Here is a 23,288-nt window from a genome sequence, read left to right on the forward strand (position 1 = left end):
TGAGCTCTACTTTGCCACAGCTGAGTGAGGCCTCTGTCTGCAGTATCATGGCAACATATATTTGGCCCAATACACTGAAAATTGTATAATGACATCCTCCTGAGGTCCAGAAGGGGGTGGCGCAGAACAGCCAGAGATACCCAAGGCTCCAGCAACAGTGGCTGCTGCCTGGACGTAGCATGGGGAGGGCTTGACAGGAGGGGAAGTCTTCCAGCTCAGCAATAGCAGGGGATGTGGGCGGGGAAGGGAAGGGGATATACTGCAGTTACTTAAGAACCCCCAGTGATTGCCAGATTTCATTGTACTTGAGAAAGTCTGAGAGGAGCTGGGAAGAGAACACTTGTACAGAAGGTACCCTGGTTAGCTAAGCACTGTCTTTAAAAGCTTAATGCTGTTAAGATATTGCCATGATTTGAAATGCTACTTGAGTGGGTATTTAGAAGAAGCAGAGTTCTCAGTGGAGTACTGTGTGTTTCTGATCAGGAAACAGCTTCTCTTTTATTGCCACACATATGCAAAACAGATATGGAATCAATTTTATGCTACCTCAGTGAGAAATCTCTTCTCATCCAATATCTGCAGTTTCGCTTTAACTGATTTCCTCTAGAGAAGTAAATGGAGGAAAAGTTTCTGTCCTCCTTTTTTTTTAAACCTGAAGGGCGTGGGAGGTGATTTTATGATCTGGATGTTTGTGTGGAAAGATCTTTGGCTATTTTGTGTGTTTAAAGTATGTAGAGGGCCTATGCTAAATATTACAGCAGTCACCTCAAATACTTTGTTGTGTTTTGGAATCATGACTGCAGTATAATTTGTGTGTATTAAATCAGGGAAGAAAATTTGTGAGAATTCACCCCTTATTCTGCAGTGGTGCCTTTTCAGAGGACTGTGCATGTATGTATTTAATCCTGTGGAATCCCCCAAATGTTTAAGTCTTACTGTTCACAACATACCCCTTTGTGTTTGGGTTTTTTCTTCTCCTGTTTGTATTTTTGACCATCACAAAATACCTTCCAAGTCGCAGGGGATTGTTATCCATCGCTTCCTGCCTTTATTTTACTTACGTGAGACGGAATTGCACCCTGGCATTTGTTTTCCTCCTCATAGACGTGTAGCTCCAACTCACTTTCCTTTCCTCTTGCTCTCCTTTTTCCTCATAGGGGATTGCAACACTGTTACAATGTCAGAACCAACAAGCACAGCCAAAGAGAAAAAAACAATTCCCCCTCCCCTGAGTGGCCGAAGAGCTCTCCCCCAAAACATCTCCAATGCTGAAGAAGATGAAGTCCCTGTCATGGAGATGACTGGTGTGGTGCCCAGGGGAGTTAACCTGAAAGGTACCCTGTACTGCTCATTTCAAGAGCTGAACCTTTTCTATTTTTCCAGTACCTGCTTGTGTGCTTTTGTTTCACTTCATGGACATAAACAGGGATCATGACAAAAATAGGTCATGATAATTTGTGGTACGTCCGTAGCCCCTTTCATTGGGGATCTGTAAAGTCATTACAGACCTGAAGGACAGAAGCTTTGCACCATCACTATCAGAAGGGGAAAGGAAGCTTTCTTTGGATATATCTATACTTATCGGACATTTGACATACCACAATCAATCCTCCAGGGTTTGATTTTGCCACATCTGTGAAGATGCGGCAAAATCAATCTCTCTGGGCTCAGCTGTCAACCCTGTTATGCCATGCTATTGCATGGATTCAGGGACATTGGCACGAGCCCAAAGAGCCACCATCTACACCAGGGAACAAAGTCGATCCTGATGCATCGATTCTAGCTATGCTCGTGGCATAGCTAGAATTGCATATCTGGGATCAACTTTGTTCCATAGCGTAGACCAGCCCTCTGTCTTAGAGGCAGAGAGGCTGATGCACAGAGAAATTAAATGGGATGACCCAGGTTCACTACGTCAAATAGTAGATAGAGGAGAAAGATTCAGGAATATTTTTGGCAACCATAACATTTAGTCCTGATTATTTTGACTTGTGGGGATTATATTGTGAATTGTTCGTAAAAGTTCAGATGATTTCTGATTATTGCTGTAAATGGCTGCAAATCCTGAACTGGTCTTTAAAATTACCATGTTTGTTATGCTACCAGGTACAAAATGTCAGTCAACCAATCTGGATCACAATGGACACCCATGTAACTTGTATGGCTATTCAAATAACACTGAGTAACAATCCAAGGTGTTTGGAACAAATGGGTCACATGTCGTCTGAAAACAGTATGAAAATTCTTACAAATAACATACTTTTTAAATCAAAAAAGCAGTAAAGTAGCATTTTAAAGACTAACAAAATAATGTATTAGGTGAGCTTTCATGGGACAGACCCACTTCTTCAGACCATAGCCAGACCAGACCAGATTCAATATTTAAGGCACAGAGAACCAAAAACAGTAATCAAGGTTGACAAATCAGAACAAAAATTATCAAGGTGAGCAGATCAGAGTTTTGACACTTGAATAATTCACTAACATAAGCAGCTAAATTTATAACAAACATTTTTAGAAATTAATAGCTGAGCTAGTTCTACAGAGCAACCAGGGCAGTGTGATATAATAATACATGGAACTATTACAGTGATTTTAAGCCATGGATCTTACAGCACCTAATAAAAGTGGTTAAGCAGTAGTAGCCCCATTTTACAGATGAAGAAACTGAGGAACAGAGAGCTTTAGTGACCTGCTCAAAGTTTTACTTGGAGACTTGGTAGCCTTGATTTCCTAGACCCTAATCTTGTACCTTAACCACAAATTCACCCACCTTCCCATCCTAACATATAAATGTTTGTTTAATTAATAAACATTACTTTTATAAACAGGCAAACAACTGTTGTGTTGAACCATGATCCCATGCTTATACTTTTCAAACACTGCTGTTGTATGAGGGTTTGTGTTTTTATGTAACGTAGTGCAGTGCAACATGACATACAAAGGTCCATCTCTGACTTTTGTGGAGACATAGGATTTCAAAGGAGAAATGTTTATGATATCAGGGATGCCTACAATCTTTGAAAACCCGAGAGGAAGATTAGAGAAGTGGTGTTGTGAGCCTGAACCAAAACCCACTGACTTAGGGGAGAATTTCATTGTTGTTGGTTTTTTTTCCCCGTCCAATAAAATTAAGCTTTCAGGGCAAGTTAAATGTGGTCAGACATCTGAAATGTCCTAGAATCCTAGAATTATAGAATGCTAGGACTGGAAAGACCTCAGGAGGTTATCTAGTCCGGCCCCCTGCCCAAAGCAGGATCAGCCCCAACTAAATCATCCCAGCCAGGACCATGTCAAGCCAGGACTTAAAAACCTCTAGGGACAGAGATTCGTAATGCATTCCAGTGCTTCACCATCCTCTTCTTGCCTCACTGGTAGGCAGAGAGGTTATTAACGTACAAGGCAAGGAAACTGAGGGTTTAAAATTTTGTCCTTAAATAGATAAATGTAGAGGTTCTTTTGTATTATAAAATGCTGAAGGGGCGAATTTACCTGGAAATGTTCACAGCTTCTGAGGGGACTTGCTTTCCCTACATGATCCCTTAGCGATGTTCTTGCAGCAGAGCTGAGGAAAATGCAGTTGGCAAGCCAGGAAAGCACATTTTGAGGATAATCTGTAAGGTGTATGGTGCGGATTTGGGGGAGGAGGGAACTGCTGCTGTTTTCACTCATTTTCAGAAATACCGGAAAGAGGGTAGGTCTACACAGCATAATTATTTCGGAATAACTATCCCAGCATTTACAGAATGCAAGCCCTATTTCAAAATAATTTTGATATAGGGGTTGAGTTGTTTTGAAACTGGACACCTTCATTCTACAAGGAATTGTTCTTATTTTGAAATGGCTATTTCAGAATATGTTGTCCGCAAACATGGTGCCTATTTTCACAATAGCATCTATTTTGAAATAGCTATTTTAAAATAGGCCCTGTTAAGACCAGGAATAAACAGCGCCTACTTTGAGATAGCTAAGTGCTATTCCAAAATGCATTTTTGTGTGTAGCCGTGTTATTTGGAAAGAGCTATTCTGGAATAGCTTATTTCAGAATAAGGCTGCTGTGCAGACACACCCCAAATGACCTGACTGCTGGGCATTGCATTTGGAGGTTGGCACTTGCTGCACAGAGCAGCTGTGATGTGGTGCAGCAAGCACGAGGTCAGAATTTGCCAGAAGGATGGGATGTGCTGAGAAGCCAAGTCCTGCATTGGTGCACATATGCTTAGCATGGAAGCAGCCTGCTGCTACATGATCAATCCCGACCCGAGAGTGACTTCTCTAAAACGGGCTTCTGGGAGAGACACCGCACTTCTCCCATCACAGAGGTGAACTGTGAAGATAAATCCTTTGGTGATTGTGAGGTATAGCATCAGCATGGAAGCAGCACAGACAAACAGCATGCTCGCTGAGGCACTGATGCTCACCGTGTTAGTCTGTATCCGTAAAAACAACAAGGAGTCCTGTAGTAGTACCTTAAGCCGTTTCTACACAGGCAAGATCTTCCGGAAGAATGGTGTCTTCTTCTGGAAGATCTGCGGAGTGTCTACACATGCAAGACGCTCTTTCGGATTTCTTCTGGAAGAAGGTGCCCCCTCTTCCGGATTCTGTATTCCGTTTCAGAATCAGGAAGAGGACCTTCTTCCGGAAGAATCTTCCGGAAGAAGGCATGTGTAGATGTTCCCGAACTGCTTCTTCCAGAAGAAGTAGTCCTCCATGGAGGCAGCCTGCTGGAGAGCAGGGCTGCTCTAGACACCATCAGTGAGCCTCTGTGGTCCCCAGGTCCTTGCAGCCTTTAAAGCTGCAAGGACCGGGAGAACCCATGGCAGGAAGCTGAGAGTGTGAAGCAGGCAGCACATGCAGAGCTGCCTGCCACACTTCCCTGAGGACCCGCAGTGCCCAGCGAGTCCCGACCCATGGGGAGCCCCAGGAACCTGTACGAGGGGAGCCAGGACCCTGACCAGGCTCCAAAATGGCAGGCCCCCTCCTGGACTGAGCCAGAGCTCCAGGACCTCCTGGGGCTCTGGTGCAACGAGGATGTCCTCCGGGACACCAGTGGGCACCGGAGGAATGCCCCAGCCTTCGCCCGCCTAGCCCAGGCCTGGCTGCCCATGGCCACCCCTCCCGAACACCAGAACAAGTGCGGTGCAAAGTGAAGGAGCTGCAGCAGGGGTACATGCAGGCCCGGGATAGCGCCCGCAGATCTGGCCGTGCTCCTGCCAGCTGCCCCTTCTACTGGGAGCTGCCAGACCTCCTGGCTGCAGATGATGCCTCGCCACCCCGCATCACCGTGGAAACAGCTGCAACCAAGCCCCCTGCCCTGCCCACTGGAGGAGGAGGACGAGGGACCTGCCACTGTAGACGTCCCATCTGATGGGGAGTCCACAGATGGGTCCCTCATCATCGTGGTGCCCTCCACCGCCAGCAGCCAGGTCCCCTCCAGTCGGGCATCACCCGACATATACGAGGCCACCTTGGGTAAGTGCACAGTGGAAAAGCACAATGGGGGGAGGAGGACACCCAGGCCCCAGTCCTGGGCCCTGAAGCTCTAAAGCCCACCCCTGGTCAGAGCCCATGGCGCACCCATGCCTGCAAGCAGCACCGAGCTCCCTGTCCCATGGAGTGCCCCACCGAGTGTGCTGAGGCCCCTTCCAGGCAGCAGAGCTGCATCCAGAACCCCCCAGACCCAAGCCAGTTGCTAGTGTGGGCCACCGTGGATAACACCCTAGCTCCGGCATCATGCCCCAGTGGCTGCCGTGGCAAGTGCATGCAAGCCCGCACGGCGGCCTCCCTTGGCATATGCCTTTCCCGTGGATCCATGGAGGGGATAACCAGCTGGGGAGACTGGGGCCATGCCACCCAGGTTTCACATGTGGCACTGACTTCCCCCTCTACCCCCGCCCTTAACAGCAGTACCATCCGAAGGCCGGGGCAGCCGGACAAGGCCCCCGGGGCCTGCCAGCCCCATCCAGGCTGGAGGACCCAGCAGCCGCACCAGCCCTTGCTGCACGGCAGCCACAGGTGCGCCAGACTCGACGCAGCCATCACAAGGAAGAGGTCACAGCCTACATGGCGGCCCTCCACCAGCAGAATGCCCGCACTGAAAGAAGGCTGGCCCTCGATGAGGCCGAACTTCAGTGGAGGCAGAACACATGAGGGGAGGTGGTGGGGGTGCTCCACACCACATGCAGGGCCCTAGCAGGCCAGCCCCTAGGCCACCCAGCTGCCCCCCCATGGTCTCCCTGGAGTCCCCCACCGAGATTCCCCTGCTGTGCCTCCCGAGGCCCCCGCTACTGCCCCCCTGAGCCCCTCCCTGCTGCCCCCTCTGCATTCCCACCCCGACTGTCCTCCCCACTGTCCCCTCAGCTGCTCCCGTGCCCCCAGCCCATGACCCTGAGGCCCTCGGCGCCCTACTGACCCCGGGCCTGCCCAATGCTGTGCTGAGGGACCTCGCAGCATGGCTTGTGGCCACGGTGGACCCTGTGGAGGGTCACCCAAGCCAAATCCCCACCCCCCCCACATGGCCCCTCCACTGAGGCTGGTCCAGATGCTGACCGGCCCTACCTGCTGGTGCTTCTGGCCCCATCAGCGCCCCCCAGGAGACCGTGCACCTGGGGTGGGAGGGGCGCCTGCGGGTACCAGGGCTCATGGCCTTCTACCCTGTCCCTTGATTAGGGCCCCCCAACATTCCTGCCGCAGTCCCCGTCCAGGTTTAGGTGCCCCTGCCTCCTTACCCCCATGTATATAGCTCACTCCCTATCAGGTTTTGGTTGTTACTTTTATTATTCATCATTTACTATTTACATTTCTCACATTGCTAATGGTTCAGGGTTAAATATATGGTAGCATTCAGCACTCCCTGTGTCTGTGATTACTGTGGGGGTGGGTGGGGGATGGGGGTGTGGGGTGTGCACATGGGTGTGTGTGTAAGGGGTGCCTGTGGGGAGGGGTGCAGGGATTAGTAGTCCCCTCAGCTGAATGCCTCCCAAAGCGTCTCCCAGATCCAGAGCCCATCACGGTTGATCCGCTGGTCGGGGATCGCAGAGGGCTGCTGGTAGCAGGGGACCAGCTCCGCCATCCAGCCCTGGGGCAGGGTCCCCTCGCGTGCCTCGATGAGGTTGTGGAGGGTGCAGCAGGTGACCATAACCTGCTGAACATTCTCCACCCCCACATCGAGGTGCGTGAGGAGACACCTGAACCGTGCCTTCAGATGGCCAAAAGCGCACTTGATGGGATACCGGCCCTGTGTGAGCCAGGCATTAAACAGTTCCTGGGAGGGTGTGGGGTGGCCCATGTATGGGTGCATCAACCAGGGCTGGAGTGGGTAGGCCAGGTTGCCCACAAGGCAAAGAGTCATCATGACATCCCCTATGGCGCACTTCTGCCGGGACACAAATGTCCTGGCCTCCATCCTGCGGAACAGGGCTGAATTCCACAGGCTCTGCGTGTCATGTGCCCTGCCCGGCCAGCTGACATAAGTGTCTGTGAACTTCCCACAGGCATCCACCACCGCCTGGAGCACAATGGAGTAGCACCCCTTGTGCTTGATGTATTGGTCGCCGTTGTGGTCCGGGGCCTCGATGGGGATATGCGTCCTGTCGATCACCCCAAAGCACTGGGGGAACCTGAGTGCAGCAAAGCCCTCAACAACTGCATCCAGGTCGCTGATGCTCACCGGCTGCTGCACCAGCACATGGTTAATGGCCCTCACGACCTGCAGGGGAATGGGCGCACTCGTGGGCATATGCAGAGGGGTCCCTGCCCCCCTCCCATTCCACTCTCTCCCTCCCTAATGGGCCCCCCCCGCTGAAGGACCCCTCCAGCAGCGGCCATGTGGTATACCTTCTGGGCTAGGCTTGCCCTCCCCCTGGCCCTGCTCCCTCCCAATCGGCGCCTGGGGTCCCCTGAGCCCGCCAGCCCCCTCCCTCCCACAGGTGGGGCAGGGTCTGAGGCAGGGCTTATCTGGAAGACGACGACCCCAACAGTGGATGTGCCCACCCCGAACTGCTGTCTGATGGATTGGTAGCTGTCCGGAGTGGCCAATTTCCAGATGGCGATGGCCATGTGCTTCTCCGGAGAGAGGGCCAGCCTCATCCAGGTATCCTGGCATTGTAGCATGGAGGCGAGCTAGCTGCAGATCTTGAGGAAAGTCTCTTTCTTCATCCGCAGGTTCTGCAGCCAGCTGGCATTGTCCCAATCCCCCATGATGACCCTGTCCCACCAGTCTGTGCTGGTGGCATGGGTCCAGACACACTGGACTGGTCAGAGGAGGCCCGGCAGGGGTGCTGGGGGTGCAGGACCCACAGGCCTGGGTAAGGAGGGTGGCCAAGAGGATGGCTAATATGTGGGTGAGGGCAAGCCTGCTGCTCTGCAGCTGCTGTCCATGCCTGCTGGTCGGTGGGCGCTGGACAAGGACCTGGGCCTGGCTTGCTGGGCACAGAGTTGGCTGGCCTTGGCAGTGTTTGCAGGGAGGGGCTGTTTAGGTGGGGCCCTTTAAGGGGCCACGTGGCCAGTGGCCCAGGGAGGGCTCCCTGGCTGTGCGACCCCGTCCGTGCTGTTTCCTGCCCTGTTCTTCCAGAAGAGTGCTATTGCATGTGTAGGTGCCCTCTTCTGGAAGAAGAGGCGGCTCTCTCAAGGTCCTGTTTGATGTGTAGATGCCCTCTTCCGGAAGATCTTCTTCTGGAAAAAGTGCCATGTGTAGAAACGGCCTTAGAGACTAACGCATTTATTTATTAGGACATAAGCTTTCACTTTTTGCCACAGTCTCCAAACCCAAAGCAAATACCCACCAGCAGCCACACACCATACTGCAGAAACACTAACCCAGGAACCTATCCTTGCAACAAAGCCTGTTGCCAACTCGGTCCACACATCTATGTAAGTGATGCCGTCATAGGACCTAACCACATCAGCCACACCATCCGGGGCTCAAACACCTGAACATCCACTAATGTGATATATGCCATCAAGTGCCAGCAATGCCCCTGTGCCTGTGTATTGGACAAAATGGACAGTCTGTTTGCTAAAGAATAAATGGCCTTAAATCAGGCACAAAGAAAGGGTACGTACAGGCTTGGTCTACTCTAGAACTTAGTCAACTGCAGATTTGCAATTCTGGCTTTGGTAATTGCCTAGGTAAAATTGATATATCTGCAGTCATCTGTACGGTCTGTCCTCAGAGAGGGAGGTCAATGGGAGCATTTCTCCGATCAACCTACCTTACTCCTCGTGATAGTGAGGAGTACAGGGGTTGATGTTGACCCCAGATAGACCAGTTTTGCAAATCTTTACCAGACCCTGAATGGGTCAATCTCCCAGTAAATTTAGACAAGCCCACATAACTTTGTAGGGAAACACATTTACATAACTGGACATTCAGTAAAGAACTTAAAAGTTGACATCCTTCTAAAGAAGAACTTCAAAACTCAATTACAAAGGGAAACAGATGAATTGGAGTTAATTTGCAAAAGCAAAACTATGCAGTTGGGCTTCAATAAGGATCTAAATTGGTTAAAACACGACAGAGGAATCATCTTGATGAACAGTCACATCTCCCCATCAGCTACATTGAATAGCCACAGTTCACCCTGACTGCCCTAATTTATAATGGATAGTCAAATCTTTTTTCTTCAGTAATATTCTTACATATATATCTGCCTTTGTATTTTCGCTACAAGTCTTATAGGCTGCGTCTATACTACAGAGATCTTTCAAAAGAAGCTTTTCTGGAAGATCTCTTCCGAAAGAACTTCTTTTGAAAGCGTGCATCCACACACAAAAAAGCGGATCAACAGAGTGATCTGCGCTTTCAAAAGGGAGCTCCCACACAGCCCCCACTCTTTTGAAAGAATAGGCCATGGATCGAAAATGAAGACTGTTCTTTCGAAAGAAGGGCCCTGCGGAGCATCTACTCATGTTTTGTTTCAAAAGAAGCTTTCGAAAGGGGGCGCTCTTCCTGAAACAGGAAAGGAAGAGTGATTTTGAAAGGAGCACCACATTCTTTCTACTTACTTTTGAAAGAATGCTTTTTTGCGTGTAGATGCTACATGGGCTCTTTCAAAAGAGCCCCCTTCTTTTGAAAAAACTTGCTAGTGCAGACGCAGCCCTAATGAAGTGGGTTTTACCCATGAACTCTTACCGCTTAATAAATCCATTTGTTTCTAAAGTGCTCAAGACTTCTCTTTGCTTGCCAAGTTATTCCTGATTAATTTCCACAATTCTAGTCTGAAGCCATTTTTATCTTGTTCTTTAGGAAATCATGATGTTTTGAAGGCTATATTTTTATTGACAAAATAACTAAACTTGTCTTGCCCTGAAAGTTTAAAATTCTTCCTTTTATAAATGTTTTAAAAGTCATCAAATGGCTCTTTCTTGCGCAAGAAACTCGTTTGCCTAAATGTCTGCTCCAACACTCATGTCTGCCAGTCAAGATGATTTCACTTTAAGGCTGTCTGTCCACTGCTTTGTTATCTGTTTTGAACAGAGACATTCAGCTGTTCAAGAGGGCCAGCAGAAAGCTCTAAACATCCCTGTGCTTTTTGTTGAATTCCTTTCCTGCTTTCTATTAATGCTGATGATTAAAGCTTTCGTTTACCAATAGCCTTGCAGATCTTTCGTCCATTGCAACTAACAGGACAACTTTTGGTGTAAAGGCACAGGTCACCTGCATGTTATCCATGTATAGTAGTTAATTTTAAATGCTTCTGATGTTGAAACTAGGATTAAAGTGAGCTCCTGCAGCAGAGATGACTGCACTTTGATACCAACTTCATAAAGACCCTGAGCTGAAGCAAACAGATACTGGAGCTACAGGATGAATTTCCTTTTTTAGTTTCTTAAAGGTGGTGGTCTAAAAATAACAGGAGGGACCTGGCCTCTTATTTCTGAAAGCAGGATGAAATGAAAACAGGAGTAAAATTCTCTCCATTACATTGTCCAGAATTTTGTCAGAGATCAAAATGCTGAGACAAAGGACTTGTCTGCACTGTCATTGTACTGCACTGTAACTTCCTTGGTGAGGAGGGTGTTTTCTGCACACCCTGGCTGTTTCTACACAGGCCACTTCCTTTGGAAGTGGCATGCTAATACAGGGAGCGAAATATGCTAATAAGGTGTGGATGCAAATTCCCCATGTGTCATTAGCATAACGTCATGTGATTTGGAGTCCGGAAGACCGTTCTTCCAGACTCCAAAATGCCGTGTACAAACATGGCCCCGGGCGGGGGCTTCCGGAAGGAAGTCCTCCTTCTGGAGGCCCCTTCTTCCCAAAAATTTTTGGGAAGAAGGGGCCTCCGGAAGAAGGACTTCCTTCTGGAAGCTCTGCCGGCGGCTGCGCTTCTACATGGCATTTTGGAGTCTGGAAGAATGGTCTTCCGGACTCCAAATCACGTGATGTTATGCTAATGAGGTGTGGGGAATTTGCATCCTCCCCTCATTAGCATATTTCTGTCCCTGTATTAGCGTGCCACTTCTGAATGAAGTGGCCTGTGTAGAAACAGCCCCTGTGTGCAGCAAGTTGCAGCTCTGTAAAGCACAGGAACAAACAGGCTTGCAATGCGAATTGTTGCTCACCTCATGGTGGTGATTTACTTAGAGAGCTGGGAAAGCTCTCCCCTAGCGTTGTTGCTGTGGCCGTACTGCCGCATTGTGCTTTAAACCTACAGGTGTAGACAAAGCCAAAGATGCATCACATTCTGTTCTTCCTGCAATGCCACAAACACCCACATGTGAGTTACGCCCACAGGGGGCGCTGCAATGGTTATGTAGCACTTTCCTGCATTGGGAGGAAGTTGGGGCAAGGACATGAAAGAACAGCTTGCATAACATCACTGTGCTGGGAAACTCAAGAGGTTTCCTCGCATGAGGTAATGATAATCTTGTCAGACTTGTGATAAAGGAAGCGTTTGGTAAATCTGAGGCAATGAGGTGAGTAGATATCCCAGGCACAAGGAAAAAAATGTGCATCGACATCAGCAAAATATCGATCTCCCCCTCCAGGGCTCTATTAGTTCACCATTGCCTGTCTGCCTCCATCTGTAAGAAAATGGTCTAGAGCGACCTGGAGCGGGAAATAGGGAGCTCAGGACTGTCAAATGGAAAAGTCCTGCAGAATGAAATAAAGAATAGTAACTTTGCTGTAGAGTCTTTACATCTGCTGATCATTCTAATCAGGAATTTTATCCTTTCTGTGGGCAGGGTTTAAAGTTCTATCTACAGAATATTTATCATGTCTCCTTTCTGTGGGAAGGTTTATGATCAACTTTCTTTATATGCAATTTTAAACCCCAGTGGTTGTCACAACCCCACTCAGACTGCATCTACACTCGCAAATACATTCGAAATCCAGATCGGAAGGCCGAGTTCTTTCGAAAGAACCCGCGGAGCGTCCACACTCACATGACGCTCTTTCGAAATTAACTTCAAAAGAACTCCCCCATTCTTTCAAAGTCGATCCTCCGCTCCCAGGATGGGAAGAGCGCCCTCCTTTGAAAGATTATTTCAAAATAGAGCAAACAGATGCTCCGCAGCCCGCTGTTTTGAAAGTGGGAGTCCTCCATGGCGGTGATCAGCTGGCAGGCGGCAGTGCTGCTCACAGAATAAGCGGAGCTCTATGGCTGCAGCATCCGGCCGCATGTAAGGACGTAGGCACCCGGAAGTCCTCAGGCAGGAAGCTGAGAGCGTGCAGGCAGCAGGGAGCCCACACTGCTGCTCAGCCTGCTACCACCTGCGACGCCCTGGGAGAAGCTGCACCACCTCTGGCACCATGGCCAGCAGCCAGGACACCCACCCGCCCCAGGGGCCATCCAGGGACTGGGGGGAGTCCTCCCAGGAATGGAACCAAGCACCCAAGCACTGGGCCCCCTCCTGGACTGACGCAGAGCTGCAGGACCTCCTTGCCCAGTAGGAAGATGAGGAGGTCCTGCACCAGATGGGGGTCTGGCTCTGGAATGTGGCAGCATTCAAGCACCTGGCCAAGGGCCTCACTGGCTGGGGTCAGCCCACCCAGATCCCAGACCAGGTGAGGTCCAAGGTCAAGGAGCTCCAGCAGGGCTACTGCTGGGCTCGGGAGATGGGTGGGCTGTCAGGGGCAGCGTCCACCAGCTGCCCCTTCTTTAAAGAGCTTGACCACCTCCTTGGGCCCAAGGAGGCAGGACCCCCAGCCATGCTCCTGGACACAGCCAACCCCACCCCCCCATGGAGCCAGAGCCAGAGGAGATGGGGACCGAGGGAGAGGACTGCCCTGGACCACTGGCCACTCGCAGGTGCCCACCATGGATCCCAGCCAGCAGCGATGACAAGGGCTTGAGCAAGGGGGCCCTCATCATCAACATCCCCTCTGGCCCATCCAGCCTGGCCCCCTCTGACTGTGCCTCACCCAAGTTCCTGGACAGACCCACAGGTATGTACTGTACATGCTGATGGCCGCAGGGCCACGGGAGCGGGCACGCAGTCCTGCCCGGAGTGGCCACAGCCCACGCACAGGGACGTCAGCCCCAGGGCACGGGCAGGCCAGACGGCCCCACCACCCTGGTCTCAGAGGGCTGACGTGTGGCACTCAGCACTATGCAGGCTGGACAGCACCATGGGCCACCAGGCCACAGAGGGACAGAGGGTGGCAGAGGAGAGCTAGCGCTCCCGCAGCCCAGAGGGGGAACCCCAGATGCTGTCCCTGCAGTGACCCTGGGATGGGGTGGGGGAAACAGGGGGGTTGAAGGGGTCCCTCACTGGGACTAATGGTCCATTCCTCTCCCCTTATGTCTCCACAGCTCCAGCAGCTGGCAGCCGAACCAGCCCTGGGACGGGCCCAGGGAGCCTGATGACCGAGGGTGAGGGGGAGCCAGCCAGGCCCCGAATGGGGACAATGCGAGGCCACTGCCGATCCCTCGGCCGGCGCCACAAGGCCGGGGAGATGGAGGTGGGGTATGCAGCCCCCGCGGCGGCCCTGTGGGAGCTGACGTGCATAGTGCAGGAGTGGCTTACCATTGAGTGGCAGGCACAGGACCTGGTGGTGTCCAACCTAGACTACCTCACCCAGGCCATGGTCAGCCACCTGGTCCCAGCCGTTGCCCGCTTGCGGGCCACTCCTGCACCCAGCCCCCCGTCGCCCCCCCCACCATCTCCTGTGCCCCCATCGCCTGCATGGCCCCTCCCCCCTGCGGCTTCCCCCTAGCCCCAATCCCCCATCCCCCTGCCCTCTCTGCAACAGCACCCCCTGATGAGCCTGACCTGGAGGCCCTGCTCCCCCTCACCTACCCCCGGACAGTCTCATGTGCTTGGCCTGCATGCTCCTGGCCACGGCTGGCTGGCTGGAAGCCAAGCCTCCAGCTCTCCCTCCTCCTGTGCCAAGCCCGGCACTGGCGCGGGGACCATGCCCAAGTCGCACCCCTACCTTCCTGTGCTGCCAGCCCTGGCCCACCCCCAGCAGGGCCCCCGGATACCGAGCGGAAGGGGCAGGCGCAGGCAACAGGGATCCCAGCCGTCAAGCCCCATTGAGGGGTAAGGCCCCCCCACCCCAACCCTGACCCCTCGGGGCTTTCAGGGTGCCCACCTGGGGCCACTACACCCTCCAAAAGGGTTCCCCCAGCTTCCTGTTTGCCTTCCCCCTCCATCTGTAAATAGTTCCCCCAAAAATTGAGGGGCACAGTTTTGTCAATGAATAAATAGTTTATATTCATACTTTACCCTGTATACCCTGTGCATGTGTGGTGATGGATGTGCGTGTGTGTGCAGGGTGTGGGTGGGGGTTTTGTGTGTGCGTGCGCGGGGAGGTCACCGTGGCCCCCGTTCAAAGGCCTGGTGCAGGGCCTCCTGTACCTGCAGCCCGTTCTTCTGGGCCTGGTGGCACGGGGCAGCAGGGGGCTGTTTGTAATCGAGCCCCACCTTGGCAGCCCACCCCTGCATGTAGGGCTCGTGTTTTGCCTTCACCAGGTTATTGAGGGTTCAGCAGGCCCCAACCACCGCCGGGACGTTGGGGAGGCCCACCTCCAGCCTGGTGTGCAGGCATCTAAAACGCCCCTTGAGGCAGCCATACGCCTGCTCCACCATGTTCCGGGCCTGGTTCAGCCTCTCATTAAAAAGGTCCTGGCTCAACTGGGTGTGCCCTGTGTACGGCCACATCAACCAGGCCTGCAGGGGATAGGCCACATCCGCCATGTTGCAGGGTGGCATCGTGTCCATGATGGGGAGCTCCCACCAGTGGATGAAGTTCCCCTCAGCCATACGAAGTCCGAGCCCTGAGTTCCAGAACACCCTTGTGTCGTGTGTGTGGCCAAACCAGCCCATGCAGATGTTCTGGAACCAGACGTTGGTGTTGCCCAGAGCCTGCAGGACCACCGAGTGGTAGCCCTTGCAATTCACAAAGGCCCTGCAGCTGTGCTCCAGGGCCCAGATGGTGATGTGGGTGTCATCCAGGGCCCCAAAGCAGTTTGGGAAGCCCAGCTCCTGGAAGCCCTGGATGGCATTGTCTAGGTCCCTGAAGCAGACCAGCTGCCTCAGGAGCACCTTGTGGATAGCCCAGATGACCTGTAAGGCATAGATGGGTGTGCTGATGAGTATGGGGTGGGGTGCGGCTTGCCTGCCTGTCCCCATCCCCATCCCCGCCCCGTCCCCAGGGTGCCCACCCATCCCTGCCCTCATCCCTAGCGGGGGCTGCCCCCCTATTTCCCAATGGTGCCCCTTGCCAGGGTGCCCTCCACCCCCCGGCATGCGGTCTAGGTGTGAGCTGGGCAAGGTTTACCTTGATGAGGACAGCCCCGACAGTGGCCTTGCCCACCCCGAACTTGTGGCCGACGGATTGGTAACTGTCCGGGGTGGCCAGCTTCCACAGGGCAATGGCCACCCTTTCCTGTAGGGGGAGCACTGGCCTCATGCGGGTGTCCTGGTGCTGGAGGACTGGGGCGAGCCAGTGCCACAGCTCCGGGAATGTCCCCTTGGTCATCCTGAAGTTCTGTAGCTACCAGTCATCACCCCAGTCCTCCAGCACCAGCCAGTCCCACCAGCCAGTCCCACCAGTCGCTGCTTGTGGGGGAGCTCCACAGGAGGCAGATGACCTGAGGATGGCCTCCAGGAGGGTGGCTATCGGGGTGGCCAACTGGAGCACTGGCCATGGCTACGATGGAGGGTGGGTGCAGCTCGGGGTCCATGGGGGCCCAAGATGCCTCCTCTGCTCTCCTTCTATAACTGCCTGGGGACAGGTTGCTGGCCTTCAGCGTGTGCAGACTGAGGCCTGCGGGGAGGGGAGGGGCCTTTAAAGGGATTGCAGGCAGCAGCCCCAGAAGGGCTTTTCCGCCATGCAACCCTGCCCGTGGCACTTCCCACCCCTGCTCTTTCGAAAGAGCACCCTGGTATGTGTGGACGCTCTCTTTTGAAATTGCGCTGGAGGCCCTTCAAAAGAACAGCTCAAACCTTCGGTCCCCACTGGCGTGTGTGGACGCTCCGTTTTGAAAGATCATCTTGCAATGTTCTCTTTCGAAAGGCGTTCTTTCGGAACAGAGCTGTAGTGCAGATGCACCCTCACGGAAAGGATACAGCTCCCTGCTAGAATGATCAGCGGTATCAAAAAGTCTATATGAAGGCTGCTATTCTCTGTTTAATTCTGTAGGCTTCTTGAGTGACAACTACAAAAGTTTGATCCCTTTTTAAATTCCCTTGGACTCTTCCATCAGGGCTCCAGTAAGAAACATTCTGAGAATTTTTACATCAGACCCTTCCCTCTCTGGCTTCTTCTAGAGCTGTTTCGCACAAGGCAGCATGTAGCTGATTACTCATACTCCCACAACCCTTCTTCAGATAAAAGAATGTATGTAAGAAAAAAAAAAGTCAGAATAGCTAAGGCACAGAATGAATTACAGCTATCCTGGGAAATATAGTACAGTAAGAAGAGGTTCTCTAAATACATTAGGAGCAAGAGAAAGAGAAGCTATCCTTTACTTTCATCTACTTAGTGGAGGAACAATAGCTACAGACAATACCAAGAAGACTGAGGTGTTTAACACCTATGTTTGCTGCAGTCTTCCCCCAAAAGGGTATCATGAGCAGATGCATAGCATGACTTGTACTGATGACAAGTGGAAAGGAATGCCTGCCAAAAGAGGGAAAGAAGAAGTTAAAAATACTTATGGGTATGTCTATACATACAGGATGGCGGGAGGGCGTTGGTGTGCTGTGATCAATCTTCCGGGGATCGATTTTGCAACGTGATCTCTCTGGGCGCAGTCATCAACCCTGGTACTCCACACTGACACTTAGATTAAGGGACGTCAGTGCAAGCCTGAAGAGGCCCGGTGTACACCAGGAAAGAAAGTCAGTCCTGTTGCATTGAGTCTACTTACGCAAATGGCATGGCTAGAACTGTGTATCTAGGATTGACTTTGATCCCTAGGGTAGACCAGGCCTCAGTAGGTTAGATGTATTCAAGTCCCTAAGGCCTGAGGAAATTCAGCCTAGGGTACTTAAGGAAGTAGCGGATGCAAAGTTGGAACTCTTATCTTTGAGAACTCCGGGAGGATTGTTGATGTCCCAGAGGACTGGGCATCTGTAACTTCTTTCTTCAAAAAGAGGAACAAAGCATACCCTTGGCAATTATAGACCAATCAGCCTCACTCTGCTATTTGGAGATATACTGGAACAAATTATTAAACGTTTTGCAAACATCTAGAGGACAAGAGTCATGAGCAGTGTTCACTCTAATTTTTTCCATCCATGGGTGGAATAAATTTTGTTATGTGCACTGAAATATATGTGATGTGCACCACCAGTAAAAGAACACATGCTGCCCACTCTGGATGGCTGTGGGCTCTCTGCTAATCAGCGGGGTGGCACCTGAATCTCTCTGGGGTGGCCACCTAAATGCTCAGCTAACAGGGAACACCGGTTGTAAGGAACAGCTCCCCACATTGATTTGTCAAGAACAGATAATGTGAAACCAACCTATTGGTTGTGTGTACAGGGTGGAATCGAATCCAGCTCATTCTTTCATAGGTACATTGAAGCTAGGAGGAGGGTGTGTGAGGAGAAGGGGGCTCTCATGGAGTTGGCGAATATAACTAATGTGTGTTCCCTGTGTATGCAGTGGAGTGATATGGTGCAATTTTTTGCATAGTCATTAATCTAACTGTAACCACAAGTATCTGTGGTATTTCTCAAACAGGCTGTGTCTATATAACATTGCTGATGACAGCAGAAAATGTCAGCTGAGAATATTTCTTTAATTATAATTCTCAGAACTTTGTTTCTGTAGTTTAAAATAGGCCATACTAGGAAGGGAGTTCATCTGGCCAATTATTTCATGGAATAATAATGAAACATAAGACCGAAGAGATACCATGTTAGTCCATTAATATCAGTGTGTGAACTAGATCTATTTTCTATCCAAGTTCAGCTCTGGTATTGCATATTCAAAAGCACCCACAGAAAGATTAAGGAAATTCTGGGTCAAACAGCCAGGCAGGCACTAATGAGCATGGCTCCATGGAAGCCTCATTCCTTTCTCTCTCACTCATTTTCTGGGTGACCTTGCAAGAGCCACTAGTATGTCTTTGGGCCTCAGTTTCCCCAAATCCACCTCTGTTAAAGATCTCCAAAAGGAAACGACCAGATCTCACCTGGTGTGAACTGCCATTGTGCTGTCAAAGGTGGTGTAAACTGGCATAGCTGCAGCCACATTTGAGTTACATTGGTTTATGCCAACTGCAAATCTGGTCCATCATCTTTCAGCAAGAACAAGCACATCAGAATGCAAGGAAGAAAGATGAAACATCCTAATATAGGGCTGGGGAGGTAAAGTCCTACCCCTTATGTCAAACATATTTAAGATGTATTAACTGGAAGCATTTAATGCTGGTGTTCTGTGTTTATGGGGTGTCTGACCCAAACCACCAAATGGACTTCATGGAGTGGGTAAGCATGGGTTTTTTTTTTTAGAACAAAAATTGCACTTTTTTTAGACATTAACTTTCATCCATACATCTCAAACTACTCTACTAAGGGGGGGTGGTATTAACCCCATTTCTCAGAAGAAGAAACTGAGGCACAGAAGGGAATTAGTGGCACTCAGAAACAGAACTGGTCTCAAAACCCCTAGCCTGCTACTTTAGTGATAAGGCAACAATGTCTCCTCAATGTCAGCTGGGAGGCAGGATTTGGGACCCAATGCTGCTGCAAGCACAGCTTTCGGACTAGTTTGGCAAAAAGCACTTTTTACTGGAAGGAACCAGTTGACTTATTGGCCATTGATCCTAGGTCACAAAACAGCACCGAGTAAAACCCCATTTTTTCTGTCTTGTCATGAGACAGTCTAATAATGACAGATAACCCCTTGCCATCTATATGGGAAATCAAAATGTCACTCTGCTCAACCAATAAATGTCTACACAGGCCATGTGCTAGGTTAATTTAAAGATTCATGTTTTAGAAAGCAATGATTCTTCTCTGCCTGGGAGCTAACCTGGCAGAAGGATAGGGGAGGAAAGGAGGAACCCAAAGAGATTTCAGAAATGGGTGGGTGGGGGCAGCCTTAACTTCCAGAGGCTCCAAAACCAGAGGAAGCTACAGCAGGAATAAGCTTAGCAGTGCATTCTCCAGCTGCCGTAGCCACACCCTGCTCTGGCAGTCACTATCTACTTGCCGAGCTGGTTCCCTCATAGAATCATAGACTTCTAGGGCTGGAAGGGACCTCAGGAGGTCATCTAGTCCAGCCCCCTTCTTCAAGCAGGATCAACCCCAACTAAGTCATCCCAGCCAGGACCTTCTCAAGCCAGGACTTAAAAACTTCTAGAGGTGGGGATTCCACCACGTCTCTAGGCAACACATTCCAGAGCTTCACCACCCTGCTGGTGACATAGTTTTTCCTAATATCCAACCTCCCCCTCCCCCTCTGTAACTTCAGACAATTCGTCCTTGTTCTGCCATCTGATACCACTGACTCATCTTCCTCTGTAGGCTGCTAGCATGTTCCGCAGCTGAAATTGCCCTTCCGGTCAGTGTTTCTGCTGCTTGGGCTCTGCACCCAAACCAATGCCTGTGGCAGTCAGTGCAGGGACAGGAATGAATCTGCCCAAGATCTGCAAAGATCTTTGAGGGAGGGCACAGGTGCCATCTTCCCTGGGCACCAGGATGGCTTAACCCCCCACACACCCCTGGCCCTCCTGTGCCTCAATCTCTGCCCTCACCCAACCCTCCTCCAGGCCCCACACCCTGATCCATTTTGTTCTGCCCTGTGCTCTGAGTGTGCCCCATCACTGTTCCTCCTCCTGCCTCTCGGCACCTCCTGGCTACGTCTACATGTGAAGCCAACATCGAAATAGTTTATTTCGATGTAGCAACATCGAAATAGGCTATTTCGATGAATAACGTCTACACGTCCTCCAGGGCTGGCAACGTCAATGTTCAACTTTGATGTTGGGCAGCACCACATCGAAATAGGCACTGCGAGGGAACGTCTACACGCCAAAGTAGCACACATCGAAATAAGGGTGCCAGGCACAGCTGCAGACAGGGTCACAGGGCGGACTCAACAGCAAGCCGCTCCCTTAAAGGGCCCCTCCCAGACACAGTTGCACTAAACAACACAAGATACACAGAGCCAACAACTGGTTGCAGACCCTGTGCCTGCAGCATGGATCCCCAGCTGCCGCAGCAGCAGCCAGAAGCCCTGGGCTAAGGGCTGCTGCCCACGGTGACCATAGAGCCCCGCAGGGGCTGGAGAGAGAGCATCTCTCAACCCCCCAGCTGATGGCTGCCATGGAGGACCCGGCAATTTTGACGTTGCGTGACGCGGATCGTCTACACGGTCCCTACTTCGACGTTGAACGTCGAAGTAGGGCGCTATTCCGATCCCCTCATGAGGTTAGCGACTTCGATGTGTCGCCGCCTAACGTCGAAGTTAACTTCGAAATAGCGCCCGACGCGTGTAGCCGCAACGGGCGCTATTTCGAAGTTAGTGCCGCTACTTCGAAGTAGCGTGCACGTGTAGACACAGCTCCTGTGTGTTGCAAAACAGCTGGCCAGGGAGGGTGGAAGGTTCTGAAAGGGAAAGGAAAGCTGGCTGCTGATGGGTGCTAAGTGCTCGCTACTTACTTTCTGTGATGGCTCCTGTCCTGGAGCATCTATGCCGTCCATGCCTATGTTGGAGTGCACTAGCCCTAAGAAGGGAGAATGCTGAGTACATAACAAGCCAATATACTTAGGATATCTCCTGCAGATAGAATCCTCCAAATTTTCCTTAGAAGGCGGTGTGAAGAGCAAGCAAGCAAGCCATAGAAAGCAAATGGGACAATCCCACCAACCTAGCTTTATGGTGGATTAAAGAGGCATTTATATGGATGCCTGTGTCAAAGTCCTAGTAAGCACCCTCTCAGAGTGGCACTTGAGACAAAACAGAAGAAGCTCTTGAAAAGTTGACTCATAACAACTGGTAACAGAGCGATGCAATTTCAGATCTCAGCACAACTGAATGGAAGTGCTCAGTGGGGGATACGTGTTGTGAAGCATGGTGAAAATTAAGATGGGGAACAGCCTGTGACATACTTCTACTATAACAGTAGAATTAACCCTCTCGCTGTTCCCTTTATGTGTCACTCTGTTGCACTCAGAGATATGCCTTATGAAAGTATTCCTGTAATAGGCCCATAGGTTAGCATCTGAGGCATTAGATTTTTTTGTTTCCCTCAGCGGGTAACCAAAACTCTTTGTCTTGTTGAATTAAAATTTAATTCAGAGACAATAGGGCTGCCTTGAGTATGCAATATGTATCTGCATCATGCATGAGACCGTAACTTCAGCAGCTGGGATTTCATCCAGGTATGGGACATTCTATAGTATTGTGCCAAAAGGGTCACCACTCTTATGGCTTCTCATAATTACCCAGCTCACCAACATTTTGGGGATAGATACACCTGTTCGTGTGAGTGTTGTAGTTGTTCCAGCCCAGACTTCATTTTAGCAACAATCTCAGGTCCTAATCACTTTGACAAAGACACTTGTGTTTCATCATGCTCAGGTTGGGCAGCCTTGTTTTGTTGTGATGTGGTGTTTACTTTGGGGTGTTGGGATATTGCCTGAGAAGAGCCCAGTATCCAATTGCTCTTAACTTGAGTACCTGGAGGAGGAAGTCATCAACTCAAGCTCTGGAGAATGGCTTTTCTGGGATGTGTATTTAATGCTTCCCAAGAGTGTGAGGCACCTTGCTCCCACCTGCTCACACTGTGAGGAAACCTTTTCTGTGATTACCATGGGTGACAGCACCAGTTCCTCCAGCCATGGGCAACACAAGCAGTGCTCTCTAGGCCTCACAGACTAACAACTGGCACATCCCAAGCCCCCTAAGCATCTCTCTGGAGTGTCCGGCCTCTGTTCCATTGGGCACACAGTGTTCAGATTTGCTGCTTCTGCAGAAACATTAAACCCCAGCTCTGCTACTAGCACCTCAGCTCACCACTCTGCTTAACGCACGGCTGTTTAATGTGTTTGCAGTGAAATCAAATGTAAATTTATGTAACAAAGCCTAGAGATTCGTATAGCAAGTAGGTGTCTTGGAAACAAATGGTTACACATATATTCATATAGTAACAGAGAGGAAGCCGTGCTAGCCTATACACTATCAAAACAAAAAGCAGTCAAGTAGCACTTTAAAGACTAGCAAAATAGTTTATTAGGTGAGCTTTCGTGGGACAGACCCACTTCTTCAGACCATAGCCAGACCAGAACAGATTCAATATTTAAGGCACACAGAACCAAAAACAGTAAGCAAGGAGGACAACTCAGAAAAAGATAATCAAGGTGAGCAAGTCAGAGAATGGAAGGGGGCGGGGGGGAGGTCAAGAATTAGGTTAAGCCAAGTATGCAGATGAGCCCCTATAGTGACTCAGAAAGTTCCCATCCCGGTTTAAACCATGTGTTAATGTGCCGAATTTCAATATAAAAGCCAGCTCGGCTGCTTCCCTTTGAAGAACGGTGCGAAAATTCTTTTTCAGTAACACATGTACCTTTAGGTCATTGACAGAATGCCCCATTCCATTAAAATGTTGACTAACTGCTTTGTGGATCTGGAATGTTTTGATGTCTGGTTTGTGCCCATTGACCCTTTGTCTAAGGGAGTTTGAAGTCTGTCCAATATACAAAGCATCTGGGCATTGTTGGCACATGATGGCATATATGGTGTTAGTAGAGGAGCATGAGAAAGTGCCTGCGATTCTGTGAGTAACCTGGTTAGGTCCAGTGATGGTATTTCCAGAGAAGATATGTGGACAAAGCTGGCAGCGGGCTTTGTTGCAGGGAAAGGTTCCAGGGCTGGTATT

General features: G+C 50.6%; 1 protein-coding gene across 1 annotated transcript in view; it reads left to right on the top strand.

The window, feature by feature from the left end:
- The first annotated feature begins 345 nt into the window (after positions 1–345).
- F13A1 (coagulation factor XIII A chain) overlaps positions 346–23,288 on the top strand; it is a 109,830-nt gene continuing 86,887 nt past the window's right edge. Inside the window, exons 1-2 of the mRNA XM_074985920.1 lie at positions 346–351; positions 1,158–1,334. Coding sequence (XP_074842021.1) covers positions 1,178–1,334 — 157 coding nt within the window. The 5' untranslated portion in view covers positions 346–351; positions 1,158–1,177. The remainder of the gene's footprint in view (positions 352–1,157; positions 1,335–23,288) is intronic.

Source organism: Carettochelys insculpta, chromosome 2 (genome assembly GCF_033958435.1).
Source record: "Carettochelys insculpta isolate YL-2023 chromosome 2, ASM3395843v1, whole genome shotgun sequence".
In the NCBI taxonomy this organism is placed as follows: Eukaryota; Metazoa; Chordata; order Testudines; family Carettochelyidae; genus Carettochelys; species Carettochelys insculpta.